The 22,488-nt window shown below is 36.7% G+C and overlaps 1 protein-coding gene across 3 annotated transcripts in view; it reads right to left on the bottom strand.

Annotated features, from left to right (window-relative positions):
- Positions 1 to 22,488, bottom strand: part of LOC134541253 (uncharacterized) — a 119,248-nt gene that overhangs the window by 28,524 nt on the left and 68,236 nt on the right. Inside the window, exon 2 of one of the 3 annotated variants that reach the window (XM_063384530.1) lies at positions 3,198 to 3,473. In XM_063384530.1, the coding sequence (XP_063240600.1) occupies positions 3,198 to 3,417 (220 nt within the window). In that variant the 5' untranslated portion in view covers positions 3,418 to 3,473. The remainder of the gene's footprint in view (positions 1 to 3,197; positions 3,474 to 22,488) is intronic. The other 2 variants (XM_063384527.1, XM_063384528.1) reach the window with 2 other exon arrangements.

The raw sequence follows: 22,488 nt of genomic DNA, 5'->3' as shown, positions 1-22,488 counted from the left end.
AAATTTAGATGACACTAAGTTTTGTGAGATTTGCTTACTTATTGAGAAATACTCACATTATTTGTGAATATAGGATGTCCGTGAAAGATCGCACTTTTTTTTTTTTTTGGATCAGATAGAGAATAAATTTCTGAGACAGGAAGTCTTTGCAATTTGTGATCCGACCCATAGGTAGGCCTAATTAGCAATTAATTAAAATAGTTAACCAATGATGAGCGCGCTCTAAGAGAAAGAAGAAGAGTGGGGGGCACTGCTGTGCTTACCGGTAGAGAGAGAGAGAGAGAGAGAGAGAGAGAGAGAGAGAGAGAGAGAGAGGAGAGAGAGAGAGAGAGAGAGAGAGAGAGAGAGAGAGAGAGAGAGAGAGAGAGAGAGAGAGAGAGAGAGAGAGAGAGAGAGAGAGAGAGAGAGAGAGAGAGAGAGAGAGAGAGAGAGAGAGAGAGAGAGAGAGAGAGAGAGAGAGAGAGAGAGAGAAGAGAGAGAGAGAGAGAGAGGAGAGAGAGAGGAGAGAGAGAGAGAGAGAGAGAGAGAGAGAGAGAGAGAGAGAGAGAGAGAGAGAGAGAGAGAGAGAGAGATAGATGTACTACTGCTTACTGTCCTCTCACGGCGCGCCAAGAGTATTGAGCGCTCTCATCATTGGTTAACTATTTTAATTAATTACTAATTACCTATGGGTCGGATCAAAAATCGGCAAAGATTTCCTGTCTCAGAAATTAATTTCCTATCTGATCCAAAAAAAAAAGTGTGGTCTTTTGACGGACGCCCTATATATATAAATATATAATAATGTTTCACTCTTGGAATAATTGGTAAAATGATACAAATACGTAATTGTGGTTTCTCTATTTAAACGAAAGAAATAACATTTATAGCCCTTATTTCAGGTTATTTTTTCATATTTTTACAAATATAGATCATATTCTCTTCTATGTTTACAATAATCATAACCCGCTCTCACTTTTCAATTAATTAAATGTCACAATATTTAGTAGGCTTTGTTTTACATCGCGCCAAAGACAAACTGAAAGAAAAAGAGTTCGCACATGAGTTTAAATTTTACACTTTACTTCAAATATTACTGGTTGAAAATATTATATGCTTGAGAACACAAAACAAAGTGTTTCCATCTTTTTTTCTTTTTTTTTAAGATTTAAATCTCGAAGATAAAAAAAAATCATTAATTCATTATTGTATGTGTAACAAAACAATTGCTGAATAACATCACCAGAAAATATGAAAACTGGAAGAATACTAGTTCCTACCTGCACACCGGATACCACAACTCGTAGTAGCCTATATCAGGGGCGCAACAATTAAATTTCCAAAAGGGGGGGGGGGGGGCAATATACCCTCCCCCCTCCTGTTGTTGCGCCCCCTGGCCTATATAATATATATATATATATATTTTTTTTTTTGCCGGGCCAGGGTGGCTTCAGCGTTTCGGAGAAAGACAGCCGCCACTCCGAGAACTTGCAAACCTCCGCGCAAGTCGCGACGGCTGGGAAGTCGAAGAAGGGACTCTTGATGTAGGCTTTTGGACATACGCCATCGCTTAGCACATGTATGTCTGCAGAAGAAAACTACAAAAAACACAAATGACAAAAAACACAAATTAAGCAAAAATTTCTGTTGTCAGGATTTAACGCCACACAATATTCCACAACAGGAATATTGTCAATAAACAAGAAAAAAAAAACAAAGAAAAATGGACTAACAGAACGAAAAAAAAAAAAAAACACAAATCCTGACAACAGCAATTTTTTTGGTTTATTTGTGTTTTTTTTTCATTTGTGTTTTTTGTAGTTTTCTTCTGCAGACGTACATGTGCTAAGCAATGGCGTATGTCCAAAAGCCTACATCAAGTCATGCACTCCCATTGCACAAATCATTCAAAGATAATATCGAAGGGAGACTCACCAAATGGCGGCTTCAGGATGACTTTTCGTCGGGAGGGGGCTATCGCACAATGTAAAGAAAGGTCGTAGTTGCAATAAAAAAAAATCAAAGTGGTCCAGGTATTGGCCTTGGAATATTATTTTACAAATCACAGGTTTTCAAATACCTACAAGAACCTTTGGTGGCTCCGTATATGCAACTTTTTGATGAGATAAAAAGTTTAAACATGTGAAAATTATTTAAATGTTTAAGTAAACATGAATATGCACTGATCAATAAAATTGGTCTCGGGAGGGGCTGTCAACCCCCACCGCCATAGGCGTGCGCACGGTAGGTGCCACAGGTGCTTTGGCACCACCATTAGGGTTAACGTTATTTCGTTTTTTACAAGCAGAAATAATACATACAAAACAACCGTATTTTTAAAAAAAAAATATATATATGTTTTCCAATCGTGTCGAGTTACAGATATGTGCTCATAACACTATCAGTAGGCTATATCATTTATCAATCGAACCAACTAAGCACACGGAAACAAGCCAGGTGCAATTACTTGTGTTGTACACGCGGGCCGCGGCTACGAAACGTCTCCTAGTTCTCCTCGAATTACATAGAATGCTCGCTCGGTGTCCACTGTTCACTCCACTCGGCAGGCGCACGGAATAATAGCCGCCGTCCGCCAAGGTTTATTTAAAAAAAAATAGAGAGAGAGAGTTAAGTTAGTTAAAAGGATAGGCTTACTCGATGACTTGTATGCAGTCGCCGACAAAGCATTTTTGTTGTATTCCAAAAGTTAAAACTTTCGCCCACTCTTATTTGTGTATTTTTATTATTTTAATATTTTACATATTTGAGGTATGTTACAAAAACTCCCTTGTTTTGTTGATTTTAAAACTTAACATTAGAGAATGTTTTTTCCTAGCTTTTATTTGGCGTCTTCAGAAAACATGTAAGTACGGTTTTGCAAAAGCCACCAGCATGAATTCCGTGCAAACAATTTGTGCAATTTACTTTATGGCTCAACAAAGCTTAAAACTGTAAATAGTTTGGTAGTTTTCCTGGCGATTATAACGTTCAAAGCCATAACTTGTCATAAAATATGTTAAAAATTTTTACATCTGTGTATTTAATGTTTTTGTTCGGAAACACCTCAAATAGCACCATTTTGCGCTTTCAAATCCCCCCGCTTTAGTCTCGGGGTCAGTGAACGATATGGCTGTTGTGTAATCTGGCACCACCAATACTGAAGTCCTGCGCACGCCTATGCCCACCGCCCACCTTCTGGAGCCGCGCTTGGTACTCACCATTTGGCGAGGTGGTGACTGCCGGTTCCAGCCTGCTCCGGCGTCCAGGGGAGCTGTCACCACCGGTCACCAGCAGCGCCAGCACCAGGATGAAGAAGACGAAGACCATCCCCGGGGAAGACCAGGAGACGACGGGGCGTCGACGTCGACGCAGGCGCAGAAGAAGAAGACGAAGACACCAGGAGGAGACGTCGCGGACTGTAGGTCCTCGGAGGCCCATGACTTGAGGTCGCGCGCGACTGCTGAAGAACTATCGTTTTGCGCGCGCAACCCCGGCTGAACGGGGGTTGGTTGTCGAAGGAAGGAAATAAGACTACGAGGGCCCCACTCCTCGAAGAGGGTTGGGAACTTAAGGGTTGAGGGAGGTTTCAGAGTACGTGCGGTTACTATTTTTTAAAAATCAGTCGCTCCCTGAGAGTCCAAAAAGGAGAAAAGAAGGGGTGGAATAAACAAAAAAAGGAAGGGAGATGCCGCTACCGATGCGATCCGTTTGGGGTCGAAAGTCACAGTAGCGGCCCCTCATACGGTCGCCACACCTGATATTTATACATGGATCTCCTTTATCCCCCCCCCCCTTTTCTCTCTTCCCTCCCCCTTTTTTTTTTCACCTTTTCTTTCTCTTCCCACCCCTACCTACTCCTCACCACACCTCTGGTGTCTTCCCTTATTCATGAAGTTGAACAACACTGGGTTTCGGGCGGGGTAAAAATAGAACTCACGGCCGTTGGATAAAAAAGGGGGGGGGGGGGGATGTGGGAAGAGAGAGGAAAAAAAAATAGTCCTTCCTTCTTGCCGACAGTCCATCAATAACGAGACAACAGCGCTGTTAACACGTATCCTTTCTAACTTTTAAATATATCTTCTTTTTTTTTTTGTACCTCTTTTTTATTTATCTGCATTCTGTTGTAGATATATTTCAGTTTAAAAATAAAACACGATTATCGAGGAAGGATTTTTTTTATACGGATACAGGAAGGGGTTGGGAGTTTTTTTTTTTTTCGTTCCTATCGGGCTTTCTGAAGGTCACGTAGAGAAAGGTTTTGTTTCAAATAGTTCCCAGGAACATAGAAGAGAAGGGGGAATAATTGGTGTTCTTTTGTTAGCTACTGGAGGAATTTGGGAATAGCCCTTGGAATTCGTTTTTTTTTAAATGCTTTTATTCTGCGTACATAATTTTAAAGGGTATTTATTTTTATTATTTTGGCATTTTGGCATAGGCAATGCAGTATCGCCGATACAGACTTCACAAAATTCTATTGTCATGGTAGCATGTTTACTGAAGTCGACCACGTAAGAACAGAGTTTTACAATCAATGCCGAATATATCTTTCAACCTTAATTAATAAAATATTTTGTGAGGTTCATTTTGACTAATTATTAGTACGTTGTCATAGTAAAATAGATTTTTTTTGTTTTGTGTTTTTCTCGATTATTTTAAAATAACTGCGGAATTCGCGAAGGTATTTTTTTTTTGCGGTCATCCAAAAAGAGGGGAAATTGTTACCATGGAAACGGCGATAAGTGGATGGTAATTTTATTTTGGAAGAGGGAAATGTTCTGGGTCAAGCTACTTTGTTTCTAGCTGCAGCCAACAGGAAACCACTCACGTCGTCATCTGCGATAAACGTTTTGCACAGCTGTTTGCATCCGTTTACACTGTCAAGCCTAAGTCCAGCATTTACGAGGTCACTAGATGGTTCTAATATAGTTACCGTTTTTTTTACAGAGGGTAAATTATTTCGTAAATAATTATTCTTTAATTCAGTTAGATCAGTAATTTTAATATTTGGTTATGAATTTCTGGTAAAAAAATTATATTGTATTTAAATAATTTAAGAAAATATTTTTAATAAACTTAAATACCTAAAAATCAATACTAATTTTAGTAATTATTTGTTAAATAAAACAAAATTTAGAGTTCTAGAAAAAACTATTAGTAGTACAATTTATGATTTTTTTTTTAACTTTCGGTTTTTGAAATAAAGGAGTGTATAATTTTTTGAGTATTTAGCGAAACCTTTATTCCGTATCTAATAAAAAATATACATACCTTTCTATAGAATACGGCAAAATTATTTAGAAATATTATTAGTAATGATACTCACGTAAACACATATCAATTCAAAAAAATTTCTTATCGTCTTTATTTTGCTTTGTACCAAACTTTATTGCTTGGTGTCAAATCTCGTTTAATATTATTTTTATATGTTTATTGCTGTTTAAGAAACAATTTTTTCTAGAACTTTATAGCTAAATATTATTACGTTTGTTTAAATTTTCTAATGGTCACAAACCTTTGGTAGAAACTGTATTACATTTAATGGCTTGACATGGCAGTTTTTTTAATCAAAATTAGTGTACTGGGGTATTTATCATGGTAGATTTACCAAAATACCATTTTTTATTATTAAAATTAATAAGTTTTTTCCAGACGTTTATAACAAAATAATTTACCATCTTAAAATAATGTACCAGTTATAAATTTTAGTAGTATCAATTGTAATAATCTTTGAAAGATTTGTGCAATGGGGGTGCATGACTTGATGTAAGATTTTGGACATACGCCATCGCTAAGCACATGTATGTCTGCAGAAGAAAACTACAAAAAACCCAAAAGACAAAATACACAAATTTTTCTTTGTTTGTTGACCATATTCCTGTTATGGAATATTATGTGGTGTTTATATCCTGTTGACAACAGAAATTTTTTTGCTTACTTTGTGTATTTTGTCTTTTGGGGTTTTTGGTAGTTTTCTTCTACAGACATACATGTGCTTAGCAATGGCGTATGTCCAAAAGCTTACATCAAGTCATCAATTGTAATCGTTTGTATAATTTGGGTTGACAAGTTCACAATCAAAGGGTAACACAAACAGTTTTAGATAAGCGCAAGTGCGAGCACTGCTTCGTTGTTTTCTCACTTGCAGCGCCACCTGCACGCAAAATGGCGACTCCAGAGCGTAAGGCTGGGTTCACAGGTCTACGTAAAACGGGCGTATGGGTCCATACGCCCTTTTTACGCAGATCGCTTTATTTGATCCGCCATTTCGTGTAGAATTCAGTGGTGCAAGTTTCATCGCAATATCTTGAAAATTGAAGTTGGTACACCTGTTTTTGTGAGGTGATGTCAGCTGGTTTTCACAGTCAGGTTTTCTTGTTTTGTGGTTATGTTATGTTTTGATAGTCCTGTGTGATGCTGCTTATTTATATTATTAATAGTTTAATAATTTAAATTACAGGAATAATGATTACTATGACAACAGGAGAAAGCAATGAAATATTCTTTTTGTGTTTTCTCAAAACATCATTTTTGCTTATACGCCCGTTTTACGTAGACCGCCTCAATTAAAAAAATTAAGCGAGTGCATAGAAAGCCATGCACACGACCTGTGCGAACTGCGAAATCAGTTCACAATTGAATTCTTACTGTTAATTTCAGCCAATGAAATTTCGTGAACTATGCGACATCTGTTAGCAGTGTTAGTAAATAAACATATTGACATTCAAAATAACGATAATATTATTATTATCTCGGCATATTCTTACCACAATATGGTTAATAAATATAAACATATTTCTAGTCCCGCCAAAAAAAACACCTTGCTCTTCTCTCATTGGCTGTTGTGCCATGCGTACGCGACCGAAATAAAATATATTCATTTCACTCCTATGCGCACGACCTCGCTCCCATGCACACGACCAACTTTCTGCTATTGCGAATCGTTAGGTTAGGAAACATGGCGTTCATATCCTATGCACACGACCTACTGTTACTGTTACTGTTATTTTTTCAATTGTGAATCCAGCCTAAAGCGTTTTGTGTTCTGCAATTGGCTGACAGCGAATCTGCAATTTCAGTTCAACGTGCGTTTCGTTTGTTCGAGAGTGGCTGAACGTCGAAGTCATTGGCCGTTGGATTGGTCGTAATGGTCAATACGGGGGACGCACCACAACGCCGAACGTACAATAACGCCGAATACCATGACGCCGAATGCCAAATTGACTACAACGCCGACAGCTAGAAGACTGCTGTGTACCACAACGCCGAAATACATTAACCCCGATAAATGTCATTGCAGGACTGCCACAAAGGTTAGGTTAGGTAAGGTAAGGTTAGGTTAGGCTAGCCTAGGTTAGGTTAGGTTGTGGTATTTCGGCGTTAAGATACAGTTAAGAAACACACAAAAATTCATTCAGATGTTTTTTAATTTTGCTCCTGTGACACCCCCCCCCCCCTCCACCCGCAGCAACATTTTTCGCCGTTACTGTATTTCGGCGTTGTGGTACACAGCAGTTTTCTAGCTGTCGGCGTTGCGGTCAATTTGGCATTCGGCGTTATGGTATTCTGCGTTTTTGTACGTTCGGCGTTGTGGTATTTCGGCGTTGTGGTAACGACCCGTCAATACGACAGAGCTCTTTTTTTCGCTGGCCTCCACGTTCACCTGACATAACGCCATGTGAACTTTTTTCCTTCGGGGCTTTATAAAATATCGTTTCTAAGTTCCGCCGCTACGTAATGATTTACCAGAGTTCAACCACAGAATTGAAGAAACCATTGCTTCCATTACTACAGACGTGTTAACCAAATTGGGGGAAGAAATTTGAATTTGGGTTGAATGTGTGCCATATAACTAAAGGTGCACATATTGTACTTTTTATTTTATTTAGAAAACTTAAGTTTACCTTCAATTCGATGTATCATTTGTTGTGAATAGTCTAAATTAAACTTTTATAATATACCATTGAAACTGGAACATTATTTAATGGACATCCTGTATAACTAAGATTATGCTTTCCAATAATGCAGAACAATCAGCGTGGATGCGAGTTACAGGAGAAAACACTAAAAACAATTCATCTTTACATGCAAGATAATCATATTTGTAGTAAGTTACTGTAAAAAAAATTTGTGTAAATTTACAAAAAAAAATTATAGGCGAATTCTTAGTTTTAAAGTTCATAAATTGATTGTAAATTCTAGTTACACATTATCCAGGGATATATAAGGTTATCTTTATAAATTTACAGGTACTAAGTAAATCGGCTACCAACATGGATCCTAGAAAAAGACATTGGCATAATAGAAAAAAACATTAAAACCTTATTAAGAATCCTGCCAAAAAAAATTGTTTGTCTGTAAAGTCGGTTTACGGACGATAGTTTAACGTGACAACGTCATAACAAAACATTGATGAAATGATTGCATACTTTTATGAATAAAATTGAATCAATTTTATTTTAATAATAAAGGAATAAATACTTGAAATTATACTAGTAATCAGATTTTTAAAATGCAAGAATAATTAACCTTTATTGCCGAAATTGTTGTTGTAATAACCAATGAAAACCACATTATCTTTTCACTTCACTTTATAAACAGTCGACGAAACAAGATGACGTAATTAATTTTAAAAACTGGCGTTTAGCTATAAATTTTAAATATAATTATGAACAAGTTTTCATATCAATAAACTGTAATCAAATATATAGAATCAATTATATGAATCACCATAATTTTTTAGACAATTTTAACATAACCTATTATTACTGCACTCGCCGACAGCGTAACGGAACACAGCGTAATGGAACAATGAGCGTAACGGGACACTTTTTCGTGCGTGCACCCGGCGTTCATCGATTTATTAGACGTTGTCACGTCAAAAACGCTTTCTTCAAAGTGTGCGCTTACCCTTAAAAGCAGTACTTGGAAGTCGAAATACTGAGTATTTTCTACGAAAATAAAGTTATATGAAATTACAAAAGAACTCTTATAGTTTATTTTAGGAAAATTCTTAGTCGAAAAGTCCTTAAATTGATTTTAATTTCTGAGACCTTTGCGGAAATAAATTTAAAAAAGGAAAGCGCTGGTTTTATTTTTTAACCTGTGCTCTTTGTTGAAGTTTTTTTTCAAACTATGTTAAGTGGTGTAAACTGTTGAACTTTTTCTTCACCTTGATGCGTTCATTGCTGCACCCTTGAGGATTCCCCCCCCCCCCTTTTTTTTTAACGAATGGTAACGTGAAAAAAAAAGACCTGCGTGCGCAGATAGCTCCGAGTGTAAGGATTGAGGGGGGCAGAGGGAGGGGGGCAGAGGGAGGGAGGTGGAGAAAGGGGAATTTCATAAATATTCGATGAACCGGTTAAGGCTGGTTCTTGTCACGTTTCGGTTTATTAACTTCGCCGCGGTTCGGTGAGTCAAGGGCTTACGTGTCAAGATTTCTCCCTTCCCCCCCCCCCTAACCACATTTTTTTTTAAAAAAAAGGTGTGGGACCCTACACACTACAACTGCGCAGCTAATTAATCACAGCTTTATGTGCCCCATACATCACTCCAGCGATTAGGACTTAAAAAATTCTGTCCGGACTCTTCGTAACTCGTGTTGGACAGGGGACGCACCACAATGCCGAAATACCACAACGCCGAAATGCTAAATTGACCACAACGCCGACAGCTAGAATACTGCTGTGTACCACAACGCCGAAATACACTTACGCCGAAAAATGTCATTGCAGGACTGCCACAAAGGTTAGGTTAGGTTAGACTAGGTTAGGCTAGGCTAGGCTAGGATAGGCTAGGTTAAGTTAGGTTAGGTTATATAATGATAGGTTAGGTTAGGTTAGGTTATATAATGCTAGGTTAGGTTAGGTTAGGTTAGGTTATATAATGCTAGGTTAGGTTAGGTTAGGTGAGGTTAGGTTTGATTGTGGTATTTCGGCGTTAAGGTACATTTCAGAAACACACACAAATTCATTCCGTTGTTATTTCGGCGTTGTGGTACACAGCAGTTTTCTAGCTGTCGGCGTTGTGGTCAATTTTGACATTCGGTGTTGTGGTAACGACCCGTAAGATGTCTGTACATTGGATGAAATTTTTTTAATATAAAAAAATAAAATGGCGCCTAAGATTACTTGAAACTAAAAAGATAGTTTTAGAATTTTTTTTCAGTTTGTTCCAGCATCACTTGAAAACGGATTTTGAAGGATTTTGATGTAAAGAGTAAAAAATAATAAAACGCACATTATGCTACAATTTTACGAGATTCTGCCCCTTAAGAGATGTAAAAGGGGTTATCTTGGTTTTAATTAAAAAGAAATTACTTTCGAATATGCTAGATATAAGGGTTATAAATTGTGAATGTTCAACAAGTGCATAAAGTTACCAATTTTTTTTTTCAATTTAATTTTTACGGAATTTGAACTTTAAGGGGATGAAAAGGGGGTAGATTTTATCGTAAAAAAATCATATATCCATAGCGAATAAAGTTTATCGTAAGAAACTGAGAATAATTTAAACAATTAATTATCTAATGATTAAAACTGTGAAATTTTTTTGAATATATGTCCAGTTAATAATACTCTAGGTTTGCAACAAAAAAAGTGCAGTAATGTTACAAAAATTGTACTTAAACTATTTTAATTTAAGAATGTACCTGTTTTGTAACATTGTTAGGTATTTTGCCAAATATTTTATTTGTGTTGATTTGAAATTAAACTAAAATAAGAGAAAATGATTTAAGAAGGCAATTTCAGCGAGGATAACGAATTTTTTGTAGTTTTTCCATGGTTGAAAAGGTTATTTCCTCATTTAGTATTTTTGTGAAAATAGATTTTTAAAATAATTAAACTCTTAAGACTTATTAAGCACTGGATAAAAATTATTGAAAATATTTTAGTAATTAATTAAACATTTGGGTTAAGAAATGATGAAGGTATGAATGTTACTTTTGCATGAGTTTCTCCATGTACTTTATTTATTTCATTAGAAATTTTTAATTTTAATATGAAAAAATTACCTTATGATATTTATTTTTTCTTCCTTTACTTCACTTCAGATTATTCTTTCTGGATATTTTCTTATCTATTGAAATTCTAACCCCAAAATACAACCCCCAAAAACGTTATTAGGTTTTAAGTAATTATTTCATTTTAACGTGGTGTTATTTACATCCACGCAGCTATATTTTTAATTTGCCAAATCATTTATTTCGGGGTAACGCGGTTACTTCACTTAATATAAAACGACTCACTCAAAGTAGACTCACAGTTAATTATCCGCACTTTCCTGTGGATTATGCAAGCAACTATTTTTTCCGCGCTTTTCGCACTCGCATATATATATATATATATATATATATATATATATATACACACACACAATTAACAGAGATGGTCCATTCGGTTCTTTGAAGCCACGAAATTGCAATAAAGAAAATTTTAAGGGGAAATTACAAAAGGAAAGTTATTAGAAACAAAAATCCAACACTGACAACTCTGGAAGTTTACTAGTCATATTAGTGTTTTACTTCATACTACTCATGCAATTACGTTCCCCAAGATATTGTACTTTCAGTATGTAATTAAATAAAAATACGATATATATATATATATATATATTATTGGTCGCACGAAGCAACGTAGTCAACGTTCGCACACTCGCTCGTTCGCACACTCGCTCTTTCGCACACTCGCTCTTTCGCACACTCGCTCGTTCACACACTCGCTCTTTCGCACACTCGCTCTTTCGCACACTCGCTCGTTCGCACACTCGCTCGTTCGCATTTCAATACATCCTTGTACCTCTGTCAAACTTGTGTCATTTTTTAATCTTCCTAGTATGTAATTCTGAACTGTTACTTTGGTTGTGTGTGGGAACCGAAAGTTCCTTTGACTCTGCATATTCTGCGTCGTAAAGACATCGGTGGGACGAGAATAATATGTTCTATTTAGGGTCCCCGTATAAGAGAGAAAGCAAGAGAGAGAGAGAGAGAGAGGTAGATAATGCGTAGAAAGCGCGTAAGCCGTTCCTGCCGTTTCTGCCGTTACCTGCCTTTACCTGCCTTTACCAACCCGCGTCGTCTACAAAGCAAAGCCTAAGCGCCTGAAAAACCCTAAATTATAATTACAACGTCCCATGAAATATATATGTATACATACATACATACTGCGTGTGCTACGTTATTAATATCTCGACGCGTGCTTTTATTAATATAAAAATCCGATGGCCTAAGAAGAATCAGATATTCTTTTGTAGATTTTTTTTTTTAACTTAAGGCTCAACCGCGAGATGGTTTTCTTTTTTTAAAAAAAAATTGAACTAACGAACGGATGATTAAAAGGACGAAATATAAAGTACACGGTCTGTACAAAAAAGGCTCCGTTTCAACTGCTGTGCCATAAGATATGCAAAGCAGGGACCGACAGTATTAATTACACAGTAAATAGTGAACAGAACTTAACTTCGTCATAAACAGGCAAACATTAAAATTTAATGGTGGTGGGCAGGGGGGTAACTAAAAAAAATAGTTGTCTTTAAAGTCGGTTTACGGACGATATAGTTTAACGTGACAACGTCATAGCAAAACTTTGATGAAATGGTTGCATACTTTTATGAATAAAATTGAATCATTTTTATTTTAATAATAAAAGAATAAAAACTTGAAATTATACTAGTAATCAGATTTTAAAATGCAAGAATAATTAACCTTTATTGCCGAAATTATTGTTGTTGTAATAAAAATGAAAACCACATTAACTTTTCACTTCACTTTATAAAAAGTTGCCGAAACAGTTCACGTGTTGATTACTTGTAGTTAATTTTAAAAACTGGCGTTTAGCTATAAAGTTTAAATATAATTATGATCAAGTTTTCATATAAATAAACTGTAATCAAATATTTTTCATCTATTATATGAATCACCATAATTTTTAGTCAATTGTAACATAACATATTATTACTGCACTCGCGGACAGCGTAACGGAACACAGCGAAACGCAACAATGAGCGTAACGGGACACAGCGTAACGGATCAATGAGCGTGACGGGACACTTTTTCGTGCGTGCAGCCGGCGTTCATCGATTTATTAGACGTTGTCACGTCAAAAAAAAAGGCGAAGACTTTATTTCAAGTATGTGAGGTTATGACAGATTTCACCTGAAGTACTTACTTATACGTACTTGTTCACCGGAAGTGACAACACTTGGACCTCCGAACTGGAAGTGAAGTATGCAAGAATTTAAGTAAACGATTGTGTGTACTTCGTGCAAAAGAAACGTCATTTCCAAAAACAAAACTAAACAAAAAAAATTGTTTTTAAGTTATATTCGATAACAGATTTATATAATTTTATGACTCGTAAAATCATTTTCATTTTATATTTGTTGACTTTAATATATTTTAATTTTTAAAAAAATGGATGCGTGTACACATGTACGCGCATTAAAAGTTATACTTAGCTAGCTTAGTAAGAAGTTAACTTTAATTTTGTATGCAAATAATTAATAGAAATGAAAAGTAAAAAAGACTGGAGTGGTTTTATAAACACACATCGTAAAGTATATCTTCAATAAAATTAATAATTTTAATTGAATACCCAGTATTCAATATTAATATTAATACTTGTCTGTAACTATTTTAATTTAGTAAAACGATCTAGAAAACTTTTGATCAAAAATTTAGATTAATAAATATGCTAAAAATCTTATACTAATTTAATTTATCTATTTTAACTATTCATAAATAATAACGTAATAGTTTTTTTTTATCTTTTTTTTCGTCTGCTGGAGACCGCCATTTTATTTTCGCCTACTAGAGGGTGCTACCGCCGTGTTAGTTACGCTCATTGTACGCTCGCGCCGTATCTATCTCTCTTCCACTCGATTGGAACAACCATCGATTTGACTTTTTCGAGGCACATTAAACTTGAAACACTCCCATTCGTTTCCTACTTTTCCTGTCATCGTCCTATCCTTAACAGAATAACACAGATTGGAAGAAGTTAAATAGCAAACATGTATAAAAATTATAGTTAGAATAATCTCTTCGTTAAAGTAATAAACATATTTGAACTAATGAGTGCAAATAAAAGTCAAATTATCAATTAAATTGTAGATTTCATTTCACTCCTTCTTTGTATCCATACAAAATAGTGATGATTCAAAAAAAAAAGATCAATTTTATTCATAAAAGTATGCAATCATTTTATCAATGTTTTGTTATGACGTTGTCACGTTAAACTATCGTCCGTAAACAGACTTTACAGAAAACCAATTTTTTTTTAAATCACACTATTCACATGAGAATGAATGATAGGTATACAGTTAATTGCTTACAATCAATCTCTTTCCCACAGGAAAAAAATAATTTTAAGGTGCGTAAAATAAAATTAATCTGGTAGCATCAATCAATACGGCAGCATCACTACTGCGTCATCTCTATCTCCCCCATTTGACCGTCTTCCCATTCGACCGCTAGCTCATGCGTTGGAGTTTGCGTCGCCGCTGACGCACTCTCCTCCTCTACCGGTTCCCCCACCACGTACCTGACTATTCTCCTCGTGCGATCGGAATTATCGTAACGCTCGAAAATTCTTTACCGCCCCCTGAGCAAGGATCTTCACTTAAAAGAACAAAGTGGGTTGTCTGTAAAGTCGGTTAACGTACGATAATTTTACGTGATAACGTCATGAGAAAACATAGATGAAAAATTGCATACTTTATTAATTTTTAAATATTTTTTACAGTTTTTGCAAATTTAATTTAAATAATTTGTTTAAATATAATCACGAACAATTAGTTAAAAAGCCCGCCCTAACCTGTTTGATTATTATAGAAGATTTCCTCGCATGGTGGTTGGCCGGTTCTTGCACGCTCGGCTCAGGCGGAACGTGACAATTTTTTTTTCGTGAGTGCAGATGGCGTTATCAATTTACAAGGCGTTATCACGTCAAAAAACCCTGCAAACATTGATGGCTGCCGAATGTTTACTGCGTTAGCAAGAAAACATAATTATTACGTGAAATCTTTTATTTTTGGTTGTCTCGCGGGCAGACACCGTATGTTCACAATAACGAGAAATGTTTTCTTTTTCTCTTGGTCGATTCGCCATCTTACCATTGCACCGTTACGATATGGGAATCCTTCTTTTCACAGACGAGAGAGCTAAACTACCGATCGTGCATCTTCGGGGTTTATTTATTTTGGACAACTCATGATAACTAATCGTCAATTACGTTAGGTTAGCTACATTATAAATACTTAAAAACATTGTGGACGGGTGATTTGGTTAGGATAGCTACATTAAAGATACCGTGAAATCATGTAAACGGTTTCCTAGCCCTGGATAGCTACATATTAAAAAGTTATTTGCTAAGCAACCTTCGGGGAACTTCGAGTGTGGCTCTCTCGTATGTGAAATGAAGGCTTCCCTTACGATATTGTGGTTCCAGCGTTAGACGCTAGATAGAGAGAGACTGGCTCAGTGAACCACTAGGTTCAGTGACCTCCTAGGTAGATTCAACAATTTTCACGTACACTCGGGCAGATGTCACCAAACCCATTCCCTGCTGTTGTCTATGAGAAGTCCCAGACGTAGTGGCCTGTGATTGGGTACAGCTTTTGGTTGAGTGTTTCACATTGGCCCAGAGTACTTCAGATGAGTTGTGAGTCAAACAGCAGAAGTTAAGGTTAAATTTTTTTTTAATTTCAAGCCTATCATGGAAATAAAATTCGCGATTTTTGAAGTGAAACTTCTTTGCAGAGAAAAGGGGGGGGGGGGAGGCAGCTACAATTTACGAGCGTTACGAAAATTCCGATCGCATGAGGGGGAATATTCAGGTACGTGGTGGGGTAACCGTTAGAGGAGGAGACGGCAAGGGAAGAGATAGAAATGACGCAGCATACTTTCATATAATTGCATACTTGGTACCTGCATTATAGCATTCTTTCCTACTTGTTCACTCATATCCTTGCACCTTTTACACACACTTGAATACTAGCATACTTGGTACCTGCATTATAGCATTCTTGCCCACTTGTTCACTTATATCCTTGCACATTTACACACTTGATCACTTGCATACTTGGTACCTTCATTATAGCATACTTGCCCACTTGCTCACTTATATTTACACACACTTGAACACTTGCATACTTGGTACCTGCATTATAGCATTCTTGCCCACTTGCTCACTCATATCATTGCACATTTTTACACACTTGAACACTTGCATACTTGGTAATTGCATTATAGCATACTTGCCTACTTGTTCACTCATATCCTTGCACAATTACACACACTTGAACACTTGCATACTTGCACTATATCATACTTGCATATATTTTTTTATCTGTGCCTTCAGCCAAAGAGAATTAATTATGTTTCCTGTAGGTACCTATTAATATAATCAAATACACTAGAGACTAATACCGGACAGCTCCAAGAAATTTGTGTGAAAACATTGCGTTGTTGTCACGTCAGTCCGAGAGATGGCAAGCGGCATTCCCAGTATGAACAATGTATCTGTTAAATACATATGGTACCAACATTACGGCAACAAAAATAACTTTCTTTTCTCTTGGAAAAACCTTTTTTTTAATCATAGTACAGATTTATGAGAGATATAAACCTCCCGTTCTTAAATTTTTAAAAATTAAATTAATAATGTTTGACACCAGATAATATTATACATAATTTGTCACTATATGTATATAATATGTTTGTAGTTACACCTCTTGCCGCTGGGGTATTTTTCACACTCTCTCGCCTGTGTTGTTAGCATAGAGCACTGTCCGGTATTAGTCTCTGGTGTATTTGATACCTATAATAAGCAGGAAGTTTCATTTCTTACGCGCGTATTTCCCCCCTCCCCGCACATAGGGACTATGTGCTGCAGATAACGCGGAAATGGTGCTTGTTTCGCCTTCCTGCTGGGACTGTACGTCAAACGAGCAAGCAGCATATGGCGCACAAGAGAGAGGTAACTTCTTTGACTTAGCGTTGCAAATTGTTTCGGCGCCCGGCGATTTTTTTTCTCTTCCTTTTCTATCTTTTGCGCGCGTCAGGTGGGTGACACACCGGGGTAAGGGGAGGGGAGGTTGAAGTTTCGCGAGCGGTTATCTCAGCCTTGTCATCGCTGCATACATTCGACGAGCTGGCAGTATGTAGCACTTTTATTTAAATGCACCCTCGGCCCCCCCCCCCCCCCCCCCCCCCAATCGCTTCATGACGTTAGGCCGGGTTCATAATCTACGAAACGTAAGCGAGAGCCTGTGCCCAAAAATTTTTTGACGTGACAACGTCTAATAAATCGATGAACGCCGGCTGCACGCACGGAAAAGTGTCCCGATACGCTCATTGTACGCTTGCGCCGCATCTATCTCTCTTCCACTCGATTGGAACAACCATCGATTTGACTTTTTCGAGGCACAATAAACTTGAAACACTCCCATTCGTTTCCTACTTTTCCTATCATCGTCCTATCCTTAACAAAGCAACACAGATTGGAAGAAGTTAAAATAGCAAACATGTATAAACGTTATAGTTAAAATAATCTCTTCGTTAAAGTAATAAACATAATTGAATTAATGAGTAGAAATAAAAGTAAATTTATAAATTAAATTGTAGATTTCATTTCACTCTTTTGTAATCATAAAAAATAGTGATAATTCAATAAAAATGATTCAATTTCATTCATAAAAGTATGCAGAGGTAGATTTTATCATGCAAAAGATTGAAAAATTAAAAAAAAAAATTTCTTCCTCAAAGAATATAATATTTTTAATGCCTAAATGATTTGGTTGCAAAAACCTATTACGGCTCAGTCTCAGACCGAATATGTTTTTTCATTTTCTTCTGGATCAATCATTTCATCAATGTTTTGTTATGACGTTGTCACGTTAAAATATCGTCCGTAAACCGATTTTACAGACAACCAATTTTTTTTTTGTAGGGTTAGAAAATAAGTATTTCTATAAACACTTATTTTAAACTAAAAATTATATTAGGTTGTTTGGATTTTGCGTAATGCGTTCCTTGCATTAAAAAAAAATGTGTGAGCGTAAGGTCCACCCGCGAAAGAAGTGAAAAATTATTGTTTATTAGGTATAGACTTTGAATATATATATACTGTATAGAAGTCGCGAGTGGATAGGATTTACTCTACGTTTTTCAGAAGCGTATGATGAGCAGCTTGGGAACTTCACCGCTGCAGTGCGCTGCCGTAACGCCCTGTATCGGCTTAGTTGTTATTTACACGTTAGAGCGCAGCTCTGTCACCCGCTGTCATTCCCCGCACCCCCCATCCATCATTCACTGCAGCTCGAGGTCGTTCAGCGGGAGGGGGAAGGGGTGTTTGAAGAGTTCGACACTTGTCCGCTAGGGACCACCACAAGTCGATGCCCTAGAGATGGTGGCGATTGCGGCGGTGAATTAACCAACTACCTCAAAACCGTATTAGAAATTTTAACCTGGGCTGGCGACTTCTATACAGTATTATATATATATATATATATATATATATATATATACACACACACACAAAGGTATAGATAAGAGGTATTTTAGTAATCTTTTTATTAAACAAGAATAATAATTGAGAATAGTAAGAGAAGCGGGTACTATCTCAAATAAATAAAAAAAAACTCAGGAGTAGTCAAACACAAGCAGCGTTACCAGAATTCCGTGTGACATCGCTGCTGCGTCATTTCCACCTCCCCCCTGCCGTCTCCCCTTCCGGCCGTTACAACCAGCATACAGCATGCTCCGCTACGTACCTATCCCCCCTCCCCATTTGACCGTCTTCCCATTCGACCGCTAGCGCATGCGTTGGAGTGGCGTCGCCGCTGACGCACTCTCCTCCTCTACCGGTTCCCCCACCACGCACCTGACTACTCCCCTCGTGCGATCGGAATTTTTCGTAACGCTCGAAAATTGCAGAACCCTAAGCAAAGAAGTTTCACATGAAAAAAAAATTGGTTGTCTTTAAAGTCGGTTTACGGACGATAGTTTAACGTGAAAACGTCATAACAAAACATTGATGAAATGATTGCATACTTTTATGAACTAAACTGAATCATTTTTATTGAATTATCACTATTTTGTATGGATACAAAGGAGTGAAATGAAATCCACAATTTAATTGATAAATTTACTTTTATTTGCACTCATTAATTCAAAAACGTTTATTACTTTAACGAAGAGATTATTTTAACTATAACTTTTATACATGTTTGCTATTTAACTTCTTCCAATCTGTGTTGTTCTGTTAAGGATAGGCCGATGATAGGAAAAGTAGGAAACGAATGGGAGTGTTTCAAGTTTAATGGGCCTCGAAAAAGTCAAATCGATGGTTGTTCCGATCGAGTCGAAGAGAGATAGATGCGGCGCAAGCGTACGATGAGCGTAACGGGACACAGCGTAACGGGACAATGTGCGTTACAGAACACTTTTTCATGCGTGCAGCCGGCGTTCATCGATTTATTAGACGTTGTCACGTCAAAAAAAAAAATAAAGCAACATCAATTTTATTTAACTCTTATTAATTTCATACTCAATATTCCTGTTCAGTGCGATGTGAATTCACGAAACGAAGCCCTGGCGACTGTAGCACAAAATACAGCATACCTTGAATATATATATATATATATTTTTTTCACGTGATAACGTCTTAAAAATCGATGACCGCCGGCTGCACGCACGAAAAATTGTCACGTTCCGCCTGAGCCGAGCGTGCAAGAACCGGCCAATCACCGTGCGAGAAAATCTTCTGTAATATCAAACAGGTTAAGGGTGGCTTTTTTTAACTAATTGAACGTGATTATATTTTAACAAATTATTTAAATTAAATATGCAAAAACTGTAAATAATAATATTTGAAAATTAAAAAAAAGTATGCAAATTTTCATCAATTTTTTTCTTATGACGTTATCACGTAAAATAACAGTCCGTAAACCGACTTTAGAGAGAGTAACCCCTCCTTTTTTAAAAAAATTTAAATGCCATGTAACCTGGTGGTTTTTTGTCTCAAGTTAGTTTAAGTGAAGTCAAATGTTTCTCTCTAGTGTCCCTGATTGTAAAACTGTGAAGGCAGTAAGTTGCATTGACAAGCCCCCCCCCCCCCCCCCCAATCCAACTGAGAACATAATGAAACGAGATGGAAAAAAAAAAAATTCTCTCGCCATATCGAAACATGGTACACTACGGTACGCGCGTGGCTTTATGATGGTACGCGTACCGTGATAAATGGTACCGTCACGCCACGCCTGATTGATGGATGATGCCCGTTTGCCGGCTACCTGTTGCGCAATCTCGATGATGCGTTCTGGTGGCAGGTGGTGTGACCCTTCCCTTTTGACCGCCGCTTCGTCGCTCGGGAGACAAAAAAAAAAAAGAACAAGAAGAAACTTGTCTTGTTGCGAGGCGAGAACGGGGAAGCCTACGATTCACGCCGAGTATTCGACATGCCCGAACATTACCGAATACTTGCCTTCGGGTGTATTTCGGAATTCTTTTGTTTAGGTGGAGAAAAAAAAAACGTCCGTTTTAAATGACGGACATAAACAAATAAAGGTAGGAAGTTTCATAACAATAATACAAATTAAGCCATTAAAACCAAGACTAATATTTGAGTAAATATACGAACATTCTTATCTTTTAAATTCGTCTTGCAATGTCATCAAATTAAAATGCGATGTAATTAATTAAGATTTATTTGTTGTTTGGATATTGTTGCGCAAGTAATAAGTAAAAAAAAAAATTACGTGAGTTCCTACTGTTCATCCTTTGTCCCGGTTTGTTAGGTCAGGTCAGTTACATTATAAATACTTTAAAACCAAACAACCATTAAAAATAATTCATATTATTTTTAATGTCCGCTTAGTTTGAAAGTGTTTATAATGTAACTGACCTGACCTTATCGACCATTTTAATTAATTAGGCATTCACGAACACACGGCAAAATAAAAAATGCGTTTCACATAAACAAAAGAATTCCGAAGTCACCCGAAGGCAGGTATTCGGTAATCTTCGGGCATGTCGAATACTCGGCGTGAATCGTATGCTTCCCGAGACGAACTGCGGTGGTGAATACAGTCCCGACCACATAAACATCAGATGTTCTAGAATAATGTTACATAATTTTCCTTTCTGACGTGGAAACATCTAGACTCTCGGTATACGGCATTTGGTGGGAGTAATTTCGGGAAAATGGAACGGAAATGTGTAACAAAGATGGCGGACCCACGCGTAGCAACATAAACCCATATATATTCACTTTCGTAAAAATTACGGGACATACCAAACGTATTGGTGTGCCAAATGAAACTTTATTAGTGTGAATCTACCATGTTAAAATAGTCATATTAAAAAAAATAGTGTAAAGTTTTCAAAATACCTATAAAACTGGCTTTTAAATGTTTATAACTCATATTTGCCTTCAAAATTCCCAAGAGGCTTACTAGAGTATAAAGGCTTAGTAGCCTCAGGGGGCAAAGTTAAAGTCTTGTCACTGAATTTTTTTAAATTTTTATCAACAATATAATGTAAAAATAATGTTTAATCAACTCAATGAGTTGTTTGTAGGACTGGTATTTACAGACTGAGTGCTGTCGTTTAAGGGGGAAAAAAATTCAAACATGTACTTAGTGTTATAATATGTATTTTAAAATGTTCTTGTAACCCATGAGGCAAACACTAGACGGTAGTTCTTAATAACGAGCGAGAGAAGTGCTTTGCGTACATACAATTTTATCTTCAAATTATGTTTCCTACCAACAAACATTGACTATGTTCTCTGGTTCGTACAGTAGTTCTTTTAATACAGTCGTACTGGTATGAAAAAGTTTATGGACACACTAACAACACTTGATTACAGAGCTAGTTATAAAAGATAACGCGAATTAAAAAGAGGCCTTGGCTTTTAATTATTATGTGTACATTTTATTGCAAAATTAAAAAAGGCCATACAAAATTAATGAATCATCTGGGTCAATATTTATACATAAGAAGAAAATGACAGCATAATTAATATTTAAACCTCTTATACAAAAGTTATTTACAAATAATTTAAAAAAGCTATCAATTAACTTTCCGCAACTTGACAAAAATAATTTTAATAACTTTTACAATATTTTATTTCAAAATAAATTAATACTCTGTGAAATCTTTCGATGGTTCGTGCGTGTCTTTTGCTAAATGAAACTCGCTCGCAATAAAGTTTTTTTAAAATCAGCTGTCGCTCGCCTTCAGTTACGATGACACACCATTGCTAGGAACCGGAAAAATTCGCGGATTCAATGACCTGTAGGATGAAATCCATAGTTCTACGTACACTCGGTCAAATGTCACCCACTCATTGGCTGCTGTCTTGTGAGACGTGTCCCAACGTGGCAGCCTGTGATTCGTATAAAGCTTTGGTTGGGTTGTTTTCTCATTGGCCCAGAGTCATCCAGGGTGAGTTGTGAGCCAATAGCAGAGGCAGCAAACTGAGGAATAACTATTTATATTTTAGCCTATCG

Source organism: Bacillus rossius, chromosome 18 (genome assembly GCF_032445375.1).
Source record: "Bacillus rossius redtenbacheri isolate Brsri chromosome 18, Brsri_v3, whole genome shotgun sequence".
In the NCBI taxonomy this organism is placed as follows: domain Eukaryota; kingdom Metazoa; phylum Arthropoda; class Insecta; order Phasmatodea; family Bacillidae; genus Bacillus; species Bacillus rossius.
Note: the sequence above shows the minus strand (reverse complement) of the source record. Positions and strands in the feature narration are given on the sequence as shown.